Source organism: Elephas maximus, chromosome 3, assembly GCF_024166365.1.
Source record: "Elephas maximus indicus isolate mEleMax1 chromosome 3, mEleMax1 primary haplotype, whole genome shotgun sequence".
Taxonomy (NCBI): domain Eukaryota; kingdom Metazoa; phylum Chordata; class Mammalia; order Proboscidea; family Elephantidae; genus Elephas; species Elephas maximus.
Window position 1 is genome coordinate 159,845,059 of NC_064821.1, and position 19,277 is coordinate 159,864,335.

General features: G+C 45.7%; 1 protein-coding gene across 1 annotated transcript in view; it reads right to left on the reverse strand.

Annotated features, from left to right (window-relative positions):
* PHGDH (phosphoglycerate dehydrogenase) overlaps positions 1-16,872 on the reverse strand; it is a 38,768-nt gene extending 21,896 nt beyond the window's left edge. Inside the window, exons 1-3 of the mRNA XM_049879952.1 lie at positions 16,616-16,872; positions 3,595-3,746; positions 1,703-1,768 (exon numbers count right to left, since the gene is read on the reverse strand). Coding sequence (XP_049735909.1) covers positions 1,703-1,768; positions 3,595-3,746; positions 16,616-16,753 — 356 coding nt within the window. The 5' untranslated portion in view covers positions 16,754-16,872. The remainder of the gene's footprint in view (positions 1-1,702; positions 1,769-3,594; positions 3,747-16,615) is intronic.
* Between the last annotated feature and the right edge of the window lie 2,405 nt (positions 16,873-19,277).

Sequence of the window (19,277 nt, forward strand, 5' to 3'; positions counted from 1 at the left end):
TGCTCTCCACCCACACTACCCAAATTGCTCTAAACTTCAGAGTCTAAAGCATCCATTTCCTCCTACTGTTCCCAGCTAGGAAAGTGATCTGATTAAACTAACACATAAGTAAGTTATGAGAGACTGATAATTCCTTCTTAATAGGGTGCTTACGTCTTAAGTTTTAATACATCTTTGCTGAGTAGAGTCATGGATGGGTGGATGGGTCTGGGAAGCTTTTTTAAACTACACCACTTAGCTCATTTCTTTAAATAAAGCTGGTCTGGGAATAGGAGGAAAATAATTCCTGGCTCCCAAACCTTTCCGTCCACTTCCAGAATAAAGTAAGGGAATTAATTAGCTAGAAAGCTGCACCGGCATCTGTCCCCTAAACTCAGAAAAATAAATAAATAAATAAAATTTAAAAATCACTGAATAACTCAAATGAAACCATGACACTAGGTCTCTACACTTCTCTGGAGGGAGATACACCCAGCCCCGATGTTCCAGGCATACTCCAAAAGAACAGTTCAAAGTCCCCCTCTAGGCTGAGTTTTGCAAGTTTTCTCTGTTCTTCCCTTTCCCCAACCTCCGGTCTCCTTCGCTGGTGGGTGAATATCAGAGGTAGCCAGAGTCTGACAGACACCTCAGGCAGAAATCTTGGAGAAGAGTTAGAGCAAAGTTTAATTCCCCCAGATCCCTCCTCAGCAGGAGGAAGAACTGATCTTGAGTTGGGGAAGAAATAGTAAATTTCTTGGTCCCAAGAGGTTTCAGACATGACTAGAGAAGTAAGAATTTCCAGCTGCCTGGATACCCCTGATTTAAGGATCCAAGGATCTTAGAAGGGACTTTCCTACTCTGCTCACTGGCTCCTTACCCTTCCACTGACCACAGAAATGCTCTAACTGCCTGTTCAATAGTAGTTCTCAATACAATCCTTTTTGCCAAATTACTACCCAACACCAAAAGATACATGCCCATTATGTGCCAAATTCATATGGTTCCTAGGCTGGCCCTCTCTATTCAACAGACCCACATTGTTTGAAGGTTCAGTTAGCCCTTCACACCCCAGAGCTCCTGCTGGAACAGTAAGACACCTGACCATTTGAGTTTCCTTGTGTTATCAATCCTCAGGGAGGCACAGGGATCCCAAGGAGTTTTCTGTCCCGTTGAATTACCATTCAGATTTGTCAGAACAGTGACAGAGGTATGGGGGCCATAAAAATCAGTGGGAGACATAGCTTTCTAAGTGAAATAACAGTCAAGCTTCATCCTGAAGAACGAGCTCAGGTTGCCTAGACAAAGAGGATAGGAAGGGATGCTCCAGGCAGCGGAAACAGTATTTGCAAGGCTTGGAGGCTAGGGAAAGCATGGTGTGCCCAGAAACCTACTGCTGTGGCTGGTGTATAGGATGGGTGTGGAGAGTGGAAGATGAGTTAAGGAGAAACAGGAAGGGTTCAGATCACGTAGCTGACACAATTATTTTTTGAATGAGCCTGGCCCTGGGTAATGAGTAGCAGACCGGTAGCTCCTCCTCCTCTCCCCATTTGCAATCACTGGAACCTGAGAAGCCAGTGACCTTTATATGTTGGGAGAACCAGTGTAATGACTGTTCAGGAGAAGGACTAATAACCTCAAAGGTTCTCAGCAGCCTGGGTCCTTTTGCGTGGCCAGCCGTGAGACACTCCAAGAAACTGGCTTTGCTGAGAAGTCAGGAACTTACCTGGCCAGGCACATGATCATCCCACAAGTGAGCTCCGCAGCACTGAGGCTGTTCCCATTGGGGGTGCTAAAGACCAAAGACAAGAGGAGACATCAGTGCACCCAGGCCCAGGACTCCCATTCCTATCCCAAGAGAAATCCTCGATTACTCGCTATATTCCCCCTCTTACTCCATGAGCTTACCAGTTCTTAGCACAAATCCCCAGCCCACACCACCACACAGGATTCTCTGATGTACTCCTGCCCAAACTTTCTTTGCCCCAGCTTTGTGTTTCCATGTGGAGAAGCTGGCATTAGAAAACCATGTCTGGCCTCTCTGTACCCAAATGCACTTTCTTCTCCCCAAGACAGAAAAGTGTCTCACAAGATTTGGGAGATCCACACATGGCTCAGCCCTTGTCGCGGGCTCTCATTTTGGGATCTATCTATCTAGAGAAAGCACATGTTCCTTGCAGCACTGTGCCATCAATCTTACTGAGCCTGTGCCCATGATGGGTGGGTTGTCGTTGTTGTTAGGTACCATCAAGTCGATTTCAACTTGTAGTGACCCCATGTGAGAACAGAACTGCCCCATCAGGTTTTCTAGGCTGTAATCTTTATGGGAACAGATAGCCAGGTTTTTTTCCCTTGCAGCCACTGGGTGGCTTCAAACCACCAACCTTTTATTAGCAGCCGAGCGCTTAACCATTGTGCCACCAGGACTCCTTTTGATGGGTGGGTAAGTCTATTTAATTCAGAGGTAGGCCCATTGACCTACATCAAGTTACCCAACCTGCCTTTTATTAGTAACAGAGCTGCTGCTTTGATCTTCACCTATTTAACTTCTCTACTCTCTCATCAAGTTCTGAACTAAGAGAAGTGTTATTTACTAGCTTCCTCACACCCCCACCACTCGGGACAATCTGACTCTGCCCATTTTACAGAAAGAAGAGAGGTGGCAGCCCATAAAGCTATTTCTTTTCCCGAAGTCTTATTTTTGGAAGAATTTAACACATATGTTTACCCCCCTCCTTCCTCTACTGGGTCTTTTCATCTCTGGAAATGAAGGTTACAAGGAGAAAAAAATCAAGAGGTCTCGTAAAAGACATTAAAGGATTCTTAGTCCGTCTTCACACAGGACCACCTGGCTTCCTATTCTCCCCCAGCCAGCAGACTGTATGGGGAGGTGTGGAGAGGTGCCAGGTCTGGGGCCTGGCCGTGTCCAGGGCAAAAAGGAGTTATCATTTAACATTTCTCCTGTCACTTATCTACCTCAGACAAGTAACGGGCCTATTAACCCCTACCCTATAGGGGCATGTGGAGAGGGCCGGAGAAAGCACTGCCGCACTATCAAGGTACCAGAACAGAAGCCAGAATGAGGGGGACTCAGTGTTAGCATGCTGACAAGACCTTTGCCTCTGGGTTTCTGCAAAAATAGCTCTAAAGGGGACCCTTTCCTCTTGCACGGCGAGTGGAGAAAGAGACAGGTGGCAGCTGGGCTCCAGAAGGTACAGGGGAGTGAGGAAGAGAAAGAATGTAGATTCACGGTACCCGCAGTGGCTGTATGTGCACGCAAGGTGGAGAAGAACGGAGATCATAAAAACCTGACCACAAACGGAACAAGAGGAGGTGGAGGGACAGAACTGGGGCAGGGAACGCAGCTAAATTTACTAACAGACTTCTGATCCCCCTGCCAGGCTGCAGATGTACAAACTGTACACGGGGTGGTACGTGAAACCTTTTGAGATCACAAAGAACCCCTATTCAAACAGTTGGGCACCACTGAGCGCTAAGCGTTGGTCGCGAGTATGGACTCAGGGGCCGACACCGGGTGTCCCACAGCAGGTCTTCTAAGTCTGACCTGGCTTTCTCTCTGTCTGTCTCCACACCAACCCCTTAGCCTCCACGACTTACTTCATGACCAGGATACCCTTCCTCGTCGCAGCCTCCAAGTCCACGTTGTCCACGCCTGTGCCAGCCCTGCCCACCACCTGGAGCTTCTCTGCCGCATTGATGACATCAGCGGTCACCTTAGTGGCTGAGCGGACGATAAGGCCTTCACAGTCCTGGAGCAGGAGGAGAAACACTGGGAATTCAGAAAGTTGGCCTGGGACGCCCCCAAAAATTTCAGGCACATCATCGCTTACTCCCGAATAAGCAAGTCATTCCCCCTGTTCCCCACTGCCATCCAATCAATTCTGACCCATAGTGACTCCATAGGGTCTTCCAGGCTGTAATATTAATAGAAGCAGATTGCTAGGCCTTTCTTCCGAGGAGCTGCTGGGGGGAGGTTGAACCACCAACTTCTAGGTTAGTAGTCGAGTATAATCTTTTGCTCCATTTAGAGACCTTGATCCATTCCCAGACCCACAGAAGGTCTGCGATTACTGTCTGGTCACAGACTTCTTTGATATCTCCACTACAAATTACAGAGAAATGTGGAGTAGGACTCATGCCATCTTCATTGAGAGTTGAGGAAACTGTAGCTCTAAGACCAAAAAAACCAGTTGCCGTCGAGTTGATTCTCACTCACGGTGACCCTATACGTGTCGGAGTAGAGCTGGGTTCCACAGCGTTTTCAATGGCTGATTTTTTGGAAGTAGATCGCCAGGCCTTTCTTCCAATGCACTTTTGGATGGACTCCAACTTTCAACCTTTCAGTTACCAGCCAAGTGCAAAAACCATTCTCACTACCCAGGGACTCCGGGGCTCTAAGACACCAAGTGATTTACCTTGGCATGCTCAACACGTGGCAGCATCAGCTCTTGGGCTCTGGACTCCTGGCCCATCTCTCTCTAGACAGCACCACAATACTTGCCACCTTGGGGAGCACCCTAGGACCAGCTGGAGCATAGCCCATCCTTGATGTACCCTCAGTGCATCCAGCAGGCACATACTAGGAGTCAGGAACCATTTCCTATTCATCTCTGTAAGTCCTATAATTCCTGCATGTTGCTTTGCCCAAAGTGGGAGTTCCTGGATGCTGGCTGAATTTGAATATATTCAAGGAGAGGAAGGCAAATTGTTATTTCTATGCATATCTTAAAGGCTTTGTCATCAGTGGGGCCTGGGTTCAAATCCAAGCTCCATCCCTCACTAGCCATGAGCCTAGTTATGAATTTGAGCATCAGCCTTTCCCTCCAGTATATGAGGAGGAAATGAGACAAGACAGGAAAGTATCCTCCTTGACATGTGGTCCTGCTCAACAAATATCACTTCCTCCCCTAGACACTGAGCTCCTGAAGGGGAGAGGCAGATCTAATTCTTTGATGGCCCCTATGCCTGGCACATGGAAGGCGCTCAATAAGTCGGTTGGCTGAATGGATAAAAGAAAAACACAATGGTGGTAAGAAAAACATTTCCTAAAATGGAGACCAAAGTAAGGGGTAGAAGGGAGAGAACATTTAAACTGTATCTACTCAGAAACCCAGGCAATATTAGACTACAAAGACACACATGTGAAAAACAAGACTTTTTAAATCCATCATAGACACTTCACTTGGCCAAGCTATACCCTAAGACAGTCTTCTTTAGGCTCATATTGAATCTTCTGGTATCTCCGCAGAACAAGGTTATCCTTGACCAAACACCAAATGAGAATCAGCAAGGTATGTGGCAGGTGAACAAGTCCGTGCTCTACCCCAAACCCGCTGCCCCAGGTTGGTGAAGAAGCAGCTAATGGTGATGCAAAAGCACTGAGCTGGGAATCCCAAGGCCAGGGTTCTAGTCCTAGGTCTGCCAAGGACAAGCTGAGTAGTGCACTGCAGGCAAGTCATATCACTCCCTACCCCAGGTCTCCATCTGCAAAAGAGGGTTGGGGCAGACAGATGGCCTCCGGGTCCCTCGCAGTTCTGATGTGACACCAGCCAGTGTAAGTCTCTGCATTTTACCCAGTGGAGAGCTCAGCTGGACCCCACAAGAACCTCCTCTCTTCCCTCCCCACTGTACAGATTCCGGAAACAGAAAAAGGCCATGGGAACCCGGCTCCTGACTGAGGGCCCACACTACATTATTGTCCACAAACAGGTCCTAGGAGCAAGTCTGAACAGGTAGCGTCAAATATAGAGCACTTCCTACCAGAGAAAGTAGAGAGCAATTCGCCCCCACTGAGGGAAGAAGGGGAACGAAGCTTATGCTGAAGCAGGAAATATTTAGGTCTTAAGGGTTTCTAAACATTGGAGTGGGCATTCGAGAGAGGATGCAGAATTATCTCCCTGAAGGTGTTTAGAAGCAGGTTTCATGCCTCCTCACTGGTTGGGGTCTCTGCCCAACCACAGAGAGCTAGATGCAGCTCTCAGGAGCACACCAAGCCCTTTTACATCTGTGGTTCTGAACATGAGATTCAAAGGAGCATTTACAAGCATCTTGGCACTCGGCTGCTAACCAAAACGCCGGCGGTTCAAACTCACCAGTCACTCCATGGCAGGAAGATGTAATCAATCTGCTTCCGTAAAAATTACAGCCTTGGCAACCCTGTTCTCCTCTGTCCTATAGGGTCGCTATGAGTCAGAATCCACTTGAGGGCAATGGGTTTGGTTTTTTGTTTTTTGTTTTTTTTTTAGTCAACCCAATTTACAAATGAGAAACTGAAGGCCAGAAAGATAAGACTGCCTAGTTCCTCCCTCTCCTCTTTTATTTTTTCTATTTATTGGATGGAGTCCCTGGGGTGGTACAAAGAGTTAACAAGCTGGGCTGCTAACCAAAAGGCTGGCAGTTCCAGCCCACCCAGAGGCACCTTGGAAGAAAGGCCTGGCAGCCTACTTCTGAAAACTCGGCTCTGGAGCACAGTTCTACTAATACACAGAGGGGCACCAGGAGTTGGAGTTGACTCAATGACAGCTGTTTTTTTTTTTTTTAAATAGGGTGTCTTGTATGTATGTGTATGGCATTATGCTAGGCCCTGTCAACACAAGATGAATAAGGCACAGCCCCAGCTCTCAAGGAGCTCATAGTGACAGTTCTAGGTGTGTACAAGCCACATGGACGCTGTGGAAATCAAACAGGAACCACTCAGGGCTGCAGCCCCAGGCATGAGGCCAACACCAGGAGGGATCTGGAGGGCGTCCTGACTTCCCCCTGTTCAGCAAACCCAGAGAATATCAGCCAATGCCTGGTCACCAAGTGTACACTGCTATCTGTCCTACATTCGAGTCCACTGCACTGGCTCCAAAGAAAAGAATCCCTCCTGCCTGGTCGCGTTCTATTAATTTTCAAGGCAGGGTAAACTTCCACAAAACCTTTGCTGGCAGCCCCAGACTAAAAGGTCGGCAGTTTGAATCCATCAGCTACTCCTTGGACTCCCTATAGGGCAGTTCTCCTCTGTCCTATAGGGTCACCGTAGTCAGAATCCACTCCATGGCAACAGGTTTTGTTTTTATTTTTTAAAGGCAAGGGTTGTACATTAAAACATTTCTTCTCTCTGTATCCTTTCCTGTTTCTCCATAGTAACAATCTCGCCGAGCGTGCACATTAACAGTTCACTGCACACTTAGTAGATGTCAGGCATTACACCAGGTGCTTTACATTATCCTCCCCACAACCCAAGGAGAAGGGATATAATTGTCCCCACTTTCCAGATGAAAAAAAAGGAGGTTTCGAGTCGTAACTTGTCCACGGTCACTCTTAAAGATTGAAAACCAGCCCAAGAACTAGGAAGCTATTGCCATTTGGCAAACTCTGAATCTATAACTAAAGAAAAGCTGGAAGGCCCACCAAGATATCATAATGATGGGGCCTGAGCCAAGGCCGTAGTCGGGTATATACAGAAACCTTAGAGGGCTCCAATTATTTTGTGTTAGGCACTGTGCTTCACAATAATCCTAAGAGACAGGTATAACTGCCTCCATGTTATTGAAATGGAACCTGGCCTGAAGAGAATTTTGCTAACTATTTAATATCATATAGCTAGGATGTGGCAGAAGCTGGATTTGAACTGATCTAAGAAATAATATTGGAGTCCTTATTCCCTGTCCTTGAGAATGTGACCCAGATGGGGCTGGACTCACAAGGCTCACAAGGATATATCAACTGGGCACTGAGGTATATAGACAATAGCTAGGATAATCTTGGAAAATATCTTTTAGACAACCTTTCACATAAGCCAATCAAACAGAACACAAAAGACTTTCCACTCTAATTCTTTTCTATTAGCATTTAGGGAATCGAAAATTCATTGGACCAATAAGGGCCCTCTTGACGGTCATTACTAAAACCTATACCAATAAGTGCTAAAAAAGACCATTCAAAATGCAGGATCACACTTTCTAGCCAATTTATGAAAAGGTAAAGCTTTCAATGGTTTTGTACATCTGTAACGTTAATATATACTGATGACTCTGTAACGTTCTTGACTCGGGCAGACATGGCTGTGGCAGCATGCTTGTCCGTTTTCCCATTCTTGCCTATTCTGTAATATTTCCCTGGACTCGGACAGACACAGCTCTTGTAGCATGCTCATCCACTTCTCACCTTTGCCTTTTTGAATAGATGCCAAATAAAACTTTCTTTTTGCTTTACTAAACTTTGTGATGTTTTTTCCCTACAGCAGACCCCAAATCTGTTTAGCTCCAGAATCTTAACTACCTCCTAAGAACAGCTTTTAAAGACACCTGAATCAAGAGAAACGCTACCAGACATCATGTTCGCTTCTCTAAGAGGGCATCCAGGATCTCCAAAGGGTCCCGGGTCTTCTGATACCCTGCTCCTCCCTGCCCAGCCTGCACAAATGCCTCTGTAACTAAAAAAGCAAGTTGCCTCTGAAGTGTAGGCTAGCACATAGCTGATACTCAGTAGAACACTCCCTTGAATGAAGGAATTCAGTAAATCGAAAGGCCCACAGAAATCTACCCTCCCCATTCTACACCCACCCCAACCTCCTTCCCCAAATAAAGCATGTCACAGGACATGCCTGAAACTTCACCACCAGAAATCCCTTACCTTATCGAGGTGAGAGTGCTCACGAATTTTCTAGAATTTTTTGAAAAGGAAGAGCAAGTTGGGAGGGAGTCAGGGGAAGCATGTTCAGAAATTGACAAATTAATCAGTAGAACCTGTCTTAGTTTCTGAGTGCTCCTCTAAGATAAATACTCCAAGGGGCTGACTTTAAGGGACAGAAATTTATTTTTCTCACAATTCTCCAAATTCAGGGCACCGGCTCTAGGAGAAGGCTCTCTGTCGGCTCTGGGGAAAAATACTTGTCTCAGCTTCTGTAACCTCGGTTCCTTGGTAATCTCCACACGCCATCTATCTTTCCCCTATTTGTGCTTTGCTACCTTTGGTCTAACACATATTTTTGGGGGGTGGGGGTGGGGGGAATACAATTGAACCCATAACAGAACCAAACAGGCACTAGACAAACAGACCCACATATATGTGGGAATTAGGAAATGATAACAATAAAGGCAGAAAGAACTTGAATTGATGGGGAAAGGAAAAACTACACAATAAATGGCTTTAGGAAAATTTAGGGAAAAAAAATCTAGATCCCTATTTCACTTCAGATTAAAAAAAAAAAACAGGTGGATTCAAGATTTTAAAACACACATATATTAGAAGAAAATGTAGGGGGATATTTTTATGATCCTGAAGCAAGGAAGCCTTTCATAGGCAGGCCACAAATCCCAGAAACCATAATAGGAAATAATAACAAATTTGGTTACATTCAAAATTTAAATTCCTGTGTGGTAAAATGGTCCATAAACAAAGTTAAAGGGCAAGCGACAGGTTTGACATGAAGAGACAAATCCTTGCAACATATACAACAAAAAAAAAGATTCATATCCAAAATATGTTTATCAAGGCTTCCTACAAATCAATTTCCTAAAATGATAAAGAACAGAATAAAAATATAGTAAAAATAACCAAACCTATTGCTGTCAAGTTGATTCCAGCTTATAGCGACCCTACCGGACAGAACAGAACTTCCCCACAGAATTTTCAAGGAGCCTTGGCGGTGCAGTGGTTAAGAGTTCAGGCTGCTAAGCAAAAGGTCGGCTGTTCAAATCTACCAGTCACTCCTTAGAAACTCTATGGGGCAGTTCTACTCTGTCCTGTAGGGTCGCTATGAGTTGGAATTGACTCGACAGCAATGGGTAGGTAACCTTTACAGAAGCAGACTGCCACCATCTTTCTCCTTCGGAGTGGCTAGTGGAACAGCCAACCTTTCGGTTTTCAGCCAAGAACTTAACAACTCCACCATCATGGCTCCTTATAGAAACAGGCAACGGGCAGAAAAACTACAAGGTGACCAGTAATTTACAGAAAAGACTCCTAAACACTAGCTATCAAGAAAATGTTTTCAGACATCATATTGGCTAAAAAAATGATAATATTTCAGTGTGAGCGAGAGTGCAGGGAAAAAAGGAATACAAATTGCATCATCTTTTTGGAGGACAATTTGGCAGCACGTAAGTACATTTTAACATACATTCCTTCACAACCAGCAATGACACTTTAGGTAATTGGTAACATGCTGAGGAAATACAACCTCCCTTGAAGCGGTCAGCATAGGACTAAGGGTCAAAGCTCAACTGACAAGAAGATGTGGACCATAGATATATCTCATCACCGTGATCCAGCTCCTCAGGCCCAGGGCAGCTCTGGATCCTCAACCTTCCCAATCATTCCCACAGGAGAAGACTGCAGGCCTCCAGAAGCTCACCTCATTCTTGCAGCACTTGAGATCAAGCACAGAAACACTTTTTAAAAAAAGCACAGAGCAGAGTCTCTCATCTATAGAAGGATCTCCATCACAGAGGTTTACCCTGTCCAAACCAAAATCAGTACGGAACCCGTTACTGGTTTTGGTTTGGACAGGGTAAACTCATTTAGTCCGAACAAGTCCATTCCAACTCATTACAACCCTGTAGGACAGAGTACAACAGTCCCATATGGTTTCCAAGGCTGTAGTCTTTAGGGCGCAGACTGCCACATCTTTCTCCTGCAGAGAAGCTGGTTGGTCTAAACCACCAATCTTTCAGTAGCAGCCAAGCACTTAACCACTGCACCACCAGGGCTCCTTGTTTACCCTGTAGTCACTATATACTTTTCCCTCAAGGGTGGTGCCCCTCCAACCAGCCTTCTTTGAAACCTGGAAGTCTGAAAAGTCTCCAATCAGAGCAGAGAAGCTGCCCATTTAAAACTTGCCTGTCTCAAGCACGGAATCTGCCTTGGGAGACACCCACTCACTAGTCCCTGGTCCCACAACTAGAACTAGAACTGGAATAATCTCAACTACCCCCACCTCCGTTCATTCAGTCAACACGTATTTATTGAAAGAGGCTGTGTACCATCTCCCACTGATCCCTCAAACCCCCTGCACTCTCAGGCGCTGTCCCCTCCAAAGGCCACACGTAACTCAATCCTCCATGACTTTGCTCTATATGCCTTCCCGAGTCCTCTATTTATGCAAATGACCACACTTTTCAAATGCTCACATCCTTCCTGAAGTTTACTGTGATTATAACCATCCGTCAGCTGGTTACACTATGGAGGCTTCCATGTTGTGTTCCTGCAATGCTGGAAGCTACCCCACCGGTATTTCAAATACCAGTAGGGTCACCCTTGGTGGGCAGGTTTCAGTGGAGCTTCCAGACTAAGACAGACTGTGAAGAAAGGCCTGAAGATCCATTTCTAAAAATCAGCCAGCGAAACCCTTTCAATCACAACAGAGTATTGTCTGATATGGTGTTGGCCCATTAGCCCCCTAGGTTGGAAGTCACTCAAAATACACAGTGGCTGAAACAATGGACTCAAAAATACCAGTGATCATGAAAATTGTGCAAAACCAAGAACATTTCATTCTGTCGTGCATGGGGTCGCCATGAATCAGAGCCACTTTGATGGCAACTAACAACTTTCTTCTCTAGCATTCCAAGATCCTCCCCACCTCCTGGGCACTCCCTCAGCAAGAATACTCTGCTGCTTACTGTTCCCTGCATGTTGGTTTGTGTCTTAGCCCAGCAGCTGAACAGGAGCTCCCTATACTTTGTGTCCTCCCTGGACCCCCTCCCACTCAGCTGCCCCAGAGCTGAGAAACAGCAGGCCACTGTTCTGCTTGACTTACAGCAGTTCTGACAAACTATGCTAACTCAGCAATAGAAATCCACTCATGTTCCTCAAGCTCACACATGCTTTCTTTCCCAAGGAGGATAGGATTGGCCTCGTGGCAGTTCTAACACTGCTTGTGCCACAAACTTAAATTATAGGGGAACTCAGGGAGAAGGTAGCTATGCCCTGTTTCGCACAACATATGTGATCCTGATTAACTGGGTGGTTAATATTTGGAAACTAAATTCTAGTGTAACAATGCTATTTAAAAAGAGCCTTTCAGATCATTAGCCATTAGAGAAATGCAAATCAAAACTACAATGAGATACCATCTCACCCCAACAAGGCTAGAGTTAATCCAAAAAACACAAAACAATAAATGTTGGAGAGGCTGTGGAGAGACTGGAACACTTATACACTGCTGGTGGGAATGTAATATGGTACAACCACTTTGGAAATCGATTTGGCGCTTCCTTAAAAAGCTAGAAATAGAACTACCATACAATCCAGCAATCCTACTCCTCGGAATATATCTTAGAGAAATTACAGCCCTCACATGAATAAATATATTCACACTCATGTTCATTGCAGCGCTGTTCACAATAGCAAAAAGATGGGAACAACCTAGGTGCCTATATTCACATGATGGACTACTACACAACAATAAAGAACAATGATGAATCTGTGAAACACCTTACAACATAGATGAATCTGGAAGGCATTATGCTGAGTGAAATTAGTCAGCTGCAAAAGGACAAATATTGTTTGAGACCACTATTATAAGAACTCAAGAAAAGGTTTAAACGCAAAAGAAAACATTCTTTGAGGGTTATGAGGGTGGGCAGGGAGGGAGAGGGGAAATCACTAACTAGATAAAAAGGAACAGACAAGAATTATCTTAGGTGAAGGGTAGGACAACACAATACAGGGGAAGTCAGCACAACTGGACTAAATCAAAAGCTAAAAAGTCTCTTGAACAAAACCAAACACTTCGAGGCAGACAGTAGCAAAGGCAGTGGTCTGGGGACCAGGGTTCCTGGGGACATCTAGGTCAACTGGCATAACAAAGTTTATTAAGAAAGAAAATGTTCTACACCCCAATTTGGTGAGTGGCGTCTGGGGTCTTAAAAGCTTGTGAGCAGCCGTCCAAGATGCGTCAATTTGTCCCAACCCACCTGCAGCTAAGGAGAATGAAGACCAAAGGTACAAGGAAAATACTAGCCCAAGAGATCAAAAAAAAAAAAGAGAGACAAAAGGGCCACATAAACCAGAGACTCCATCAGCCTGAGACTGAAAGAACTAGATGGTGCCCCACTACCACCAATGACTGCCCTGACAGGGAACACAACTGAGAGTCCCTGATGGAGCAGGAGAAAAGTGGGGTGCAGAACTCAATTTCACATAAAAAGACCAGACTTAATGGTTTGACTGAGACTAGAGGTTCCCCAGAAGACATGGTCCCAGACTCTCCGTTAACCCAGAATTAAAACCATTCCCAAAGGCAACTCTTCAGACGAAGATTAGACTGGACTATAAAACATACAATAATACTTGTGAAGAGTGGGTTTCTTAGTTCAGGTAGATACACGAGACTAAATGGGCAGCTCCTGTCCTGAGGTGGGATGAGAAAGCAGAAAGGGATATGAACTGGGTGAATGGACACAGGAAATCCAGGATGGAAAGGGCTGTGCTGTCACATTACAGGGATTGCAACTAGGGTCACATGACAGTATGTATATAAATTTTTGTATGAGAAACTAACTTGAGTTGTAAACTTTCACCTAAAGCACAATAAAATAAATAAAATAAAAACAGCCTTTCAAAAGATGGACTCTTGCATGGAAATACATTCCCTTCTTTATCTTTCTTAAAATTCTGAGATAAAGATATAAATGTACGTCAATAAGTTAAATGCATTACCACTATTTAATTTAGTGAATCCTGACCAGCAATGCTATTTAATAAAACAGAAGAATATATCAGAATGCATCACATGTAGATTAAGAATTATTTCATGAAACATTAATGTGTGTATACATGTAAATATACGCTTGTGTATACACATGTATGTGTGTACTGTAATTATGATATAAAATGAATTTCTTATTGTGGGTCATGGTCAAAGTTTAAAAGCCGCTGATAAATAGTAAGATTATTAAACCTGTCAATCTGTTTTTTCCACATATTAGGTATACTTATGATGTGCCACCTGCTGATAAAGTACACAGCCTAAGAGCTTTTTGAGTTCCAAAATGATGTTTTAATCATTTTTTAAACTTTTAGACTGAGACTCACAGTAAGAAACCCATTTTAAGCTGTGATACATACTCACTAACCACACACACACCACTCAACCACACATACAATACTTTGCCTTACTATCTGTATTGCTCTTGGATGTTAACCATTTTGTTTTTTATAAATGCTAGTTACCACCTCCACCACCACCCACTGCCGTTGAGTCGATTCTGACTCATTAAACCATTCCATTACCCACTAACGAACTGTGAAATGCTTTAAGTTGGAAAAGCATGATTCAGGGGGAATGATTGTACTTTCTGAGTATGAAGAGAGAGAGAGTAAACTCTGCCTGCTCAGAATACAAATGTGTGAGAACTACTGAGGCCTCAAGCCAGGCCTAGTTCTAGCAATGACGCCGAAAGCTTCCTCAGTATTATAAACAACTTTAATGGGGGGAGGGAGGGCATGAGGCACTATGCAGGATACCAAGGCATAATGCCAGAGTGAGAAGAACCCTTTGGTGGGCTGCTAAAGATTAACTGGCACGCTGAACCTAATGTTTTACAAAGATAAAAGGCGGGGCCAAACAGCCCACCAATGTCCAGTAGGCATGGTAGCCAATAAACTGCCCTCTTCTGCCTGGAGTTTTCAATGATTTTAAAGAGTCCAAGTTTCAGCTCCAAACTCCCAGCATCCACTCCATGGAAAACTTCCAAACAGGTGAGGGACCTATTCTGGCTGAATTCTGCCCTCACTCCCTCCCTCCCTCTCCCCAGTCCCCTCCTCCAGGGCCTAAGATTTCAAATTTCCATTTAGAAAGCTGCAAAGCCCCTACTCACAGTCACTCTTCCGAACCTGCTGCCCTCAGTGAGGGTCAGAAGCTGGCCTGCAGGCCACAGTAAAGCCTTTCTGGTCATTTCTCAGAGCCAAGGCCGTTGATATCATTTATTCGAGAAGGGAGGTGAGAGGTGTCAAGAGCCTTGCATACGTCCAATTCTACCAGCACTTCCAGGATCAGGTCCTGAAACCGTTGCCCACCAGGCCAGCACCAGATGACACCCCCTTTTCTCTACACTTCCAGCAGGCAGAGGGAAGGCCGCTGAAGGCCTAATTTAGCACTTTGGTACTGTGTCATCTGGTCATTCCATTGTCTCATGTGAGTTAGGCATGCTGCCCAACTAGGCTACAAGCTTCTTGAAGGGTGAGTCCAGTCAGAAACGTCTGAGTACAGGACACAGGCTGGAAAACTGGATACAGCGCCACTGTAGGTGGAGACAGGGGTTTCTTGGAGAAACAGCAGCAGACACAAGAGCAGACAGGAGAGCACAGGCAGTTTTGAAGGCCATGTGGTTGTGGCAAAGCTATAAAAAAAACATCAGCAGCTGCCTCTGTGGGGTAAGAGGCCCACATAAAGGGGGTGACCAACGCCACAAGTTGGAATCTACTCCAAGCAACCCTTTTTTTTTTTTTTTTGGTTGACTAAAACCTGTTGCTGTGGAGTCGATTACAAATCATAGAGACCCTATAGGACAGAGTAGAAGTGTCCCATATGGTTTCCATGGAGCGGCTGGTGGATTCCAACTGCTGACCTTTCGGTTAGCTGCTGAACTCTTTAATCACTGCGCCACCAGGGTGGATATTCCCTGGCGGCTGGTAGAAGGAGGCACTGCAAGGCGAGGGGAGAATCGGAGATGGGATGGGGGGGGGGAGTGCAGGAACTAGAGTGCAAGATTCACAAAATAAACCTCATTTTGGATAAAACCACCAAACTTCGCAGGGCCTATTCAAGCAAGGTGGATAAGATTATCCTCATTACGTATCACAACAAAAGGAGATAAGTTACTGAAAAAGATTTACTGAGAGAACTTTCTGCGGGCGTTTGAGATTGATAGGATTCTAGTAAAGCCCAGTCAGTCCAGATCAATGCTGAGGCCCTCTGGCTTGGCCCAGGTAGGAGGCTGCTCCTGGATGCCGGTGGCTGGCGGCCCTGCGTGGGTGGCGACAGCAGGGGCAGCGAGGGGATCTGGCCACGCCACCTGCCCGCCCCCCTTCCCTCGCAGCGCTTGCTGGAGGCGGAGGGGGAGGTGAAACCTCGCAAGAGTCTTGCATCAGACGAAACGCGGGCAACGCGTTTGCTGCTCCAGCAGGGCCGCCTTCTCCAGCAGCTTCCTGAGCAGCCACGAGACACGCTGGGACTCCGCCAGCACCCACCCCCACCCCCCGGAGGGCTGGACACCGCCAAGCGGGCCAGGACTTGATCTGGGAAGGGTCACCGGTCCCAGGCCTCCCCGGAGGGAGCCACTTTGGCGTCCCTTCCCCAGTGCCCCGCCGCGCGGGGGGAGAGGCAGCGCCCGGCTGCCGCGGCCACCGCGCGCGAAGGTGCTGGAGAGCCACGCTGGCATCCCGCCAGTAGCCCGGGGGAGGCAAGCCAACGTGAAACACGTTGTGCGAAACTGAACAAAAAGTTAGCATTCTGCGGCCCGCCGCTGTTTGTTCCTCCCTTTCTCTTCTCGTCCTCCGAAGCCCCCAATTTCTGGAGGCCCGGGGACTGACCAATACCGGGAGAAAGAGGGAGTGCTGGCCCCGGCACGTCCACCAGTGTCGGCAGGGGATGCCCGGAGCCCGCGCCTTTTCCCCCTCGCATTACCTGCAGCTCGGCTATCAGCTCCTCTTTGCTCAGGTTTTGCTTCTCCACCACCTGCAGCCCTCCATCTTGCAGTATCTTCCGGCAGCAAGGGTCCAGGCTATCACTAATGAGTACTTTCCGTAGATTTGCAAAGGCCATTGCTGGAGTCGGCCTCGTAATCTGCTGCGCTCCCCCGACAGACGAACCAAGGTTGAGAAGCTGCCGCCGGCTCTGGAGAGCTCGTGTAACTGGGCAAGATTCTTGGGTTTCAGCTCGCTCTTTACCTCCTCCTCCTGCTCCTTTCGATTGGATAGAAAAGCTCAAACGCTGGGTGACTCCGCCTTCTCGTGGCTCGAGCCTTACAGCTCACCGCCCACTTTATTATTCTCCGGAGATGAATCAATTTCCCAGTCTCAGCCGAAGCCCTTCCCTACACCTGGTGTGCATATAAAAGCACTATTTACGCTGATTAGCTGATTCGTATCTGCAACAAAGAAAGAAGTACACGTTCTGACCTTGAGAAAAATAGGCATCATCTTTACTTTTCCCTTCCTAAAGGATTCATTCATTAATTCCTGAAAAAGCGTTTAAAAAGCGTTTATTGAACACAATTATGTGTAAGGCACTTTGCTAGATGCTGCAGAGACAGCCCTTTTCCCTTCCTGGCCTAAAACCCAAAAAACGCGAAACCAAACCTGTTCTGTCAATCGATTCCTACTCATAGTGACCCTATCTGTAGGACAGAGAAAAACCCCTTAGGGTTTCCAGGGCCTTTATCTTTACCGACCTTGGAAACCCTAAAGGGCAGTTTTTCTCCGGCCTATAGGGTCGCTGTGAGTCGGAATCGAGTCGACGGCAATGGCTTTGGTTTGGTTTTGGTTTTATCTGTACCGAAGCAGACTGTCACATCTTTCTCCCTCAGAGCTCCTGGTGGGTTCAACCGCCAATCTTTGGGTTAGTAGCCGAATGCTTAACCAACGTACCACCAGGGCTCCTTGGCCTAACATCGGAGTGTACCAAACACACGGACCAAAAAACCAAACCAAACTGGTTGCCGTCCGGTCCATTCTGACTCACAGCGACCCTAAAGGACAGAGTAGAACTGCCCCATAGAGTTTCCAAGGAGCGCCTGGCAGATTTGAACTGCCGACCTTTTGGTTAGCAGCCTTAGCAATTAACCACTACACCACCAGCGTTTCAAAACACATAGATACAAAACCCAAAACCAAACACACTGCCGTCCAGTGGATTCTGACTCATAGTGACCCCATAGGACAGAGTAGAACTCCCCCTTAGAGTTTCCAAGGAGTGCCTGGTGGATTTGAACTACCAATCTTTTGGTTAGCAGCCATAGCTCTTAACCACTATGCCACCAGGGTTTCCAACACATAGCTCAACTTAAATAGTTAAAAGCAATTCAAAGCTATTTCTGAGATGCCACAAAGCAGCAAGCAATTGCTTCCAAAAGGATAATACAATGAGTTTTAGAAAGCTAAGAGCTGGGGCATTTCCAATGCCCAGGATTTTTTTATTTAATTTCTGTATTCTCCTCTTTTTCCTCTTCTCTAATTATAAAAAAAAGAAAATGAAAATTGGATGTCAGCTTGGCCTAATTTATGTATTGAACAAGCAGGCACTTGCCAGCTGTTAAATTCTTTGTATTTAAATCTCACAACAATGTGCTCTTCCACACCCCATTTTACGGATTGGAAAATTCTGCTTTGGATTACTTCAGGTCATCTAGGATCTGAAGCAGAGTCCCTGGGTGGTGCAAACAGTTAGCAAGCTAGACTGCTAACCAAAAGGTTGGAGCTTCCAGTCCAACCAGAAATGCCTTGGAAGATAGGCCTACCGATCAATCTACTTCTGGAAAATAAGCTACTGAAAACCCTATGAAGCCCAGTTCTACTCTGACACACATGGAGTCGCCATGAGTCCAAATCAACTCCAAGGCAACTAAAAAAAAGAAAAAGGGAGAGAGAAAGGCTCTGAAGCAGAATAAGGGCTGCTCATTGTCAGCTTAGAATTGAGCTTTATAGACATATCCAATCCCGTTTAACAATTGTGTACCTTTGTCCCGTGCCATTCACAAAATTCAAATGCTACATCCTTTTCCTATAGACCTAAACAGTAACAATCTTACAAAGTTATGAAAATTTTTGGACTGATTATTCCTAGGCACCATAGCTTCCTAATCAGATTTTAGACCAAATCTCTCAATGGGAAAGAAGATAATTTTTCTATCCTGTTTATCTGTTGGGGTGAATTATTGTCTGCACATTCCAGCATTCATGTGTGTTACATATCTCTTTTTCTCAAGAGATGCCCAACAGTCATGGAGTTGCTGGGGCAGACAGTAGATGTATCCCAAGAGACTAATGGAGAAGACTTAGCAAGCACCCATTTTTTTATACTACTTTTCTTTAGCCCTTCACAGGATTGCCCCTGCTTCCACTCAGTGTAGAATCCAAACCTTGCTGTGTAATCCCACCCATTTATACCAAGTCAAACTACATGGACACTGTCTGAAATGAGCCCAGAGGCCCTTCCATGCCTAATCACTACGTGTATTGTTTTATTATTTATGACCCACATGCTTTCAAAATGATCCAATTCACACATTGAAAGACACTTCTAAATGTATTAGGTAAATATTAACAAACAAGAATCAAATAATTGTCTA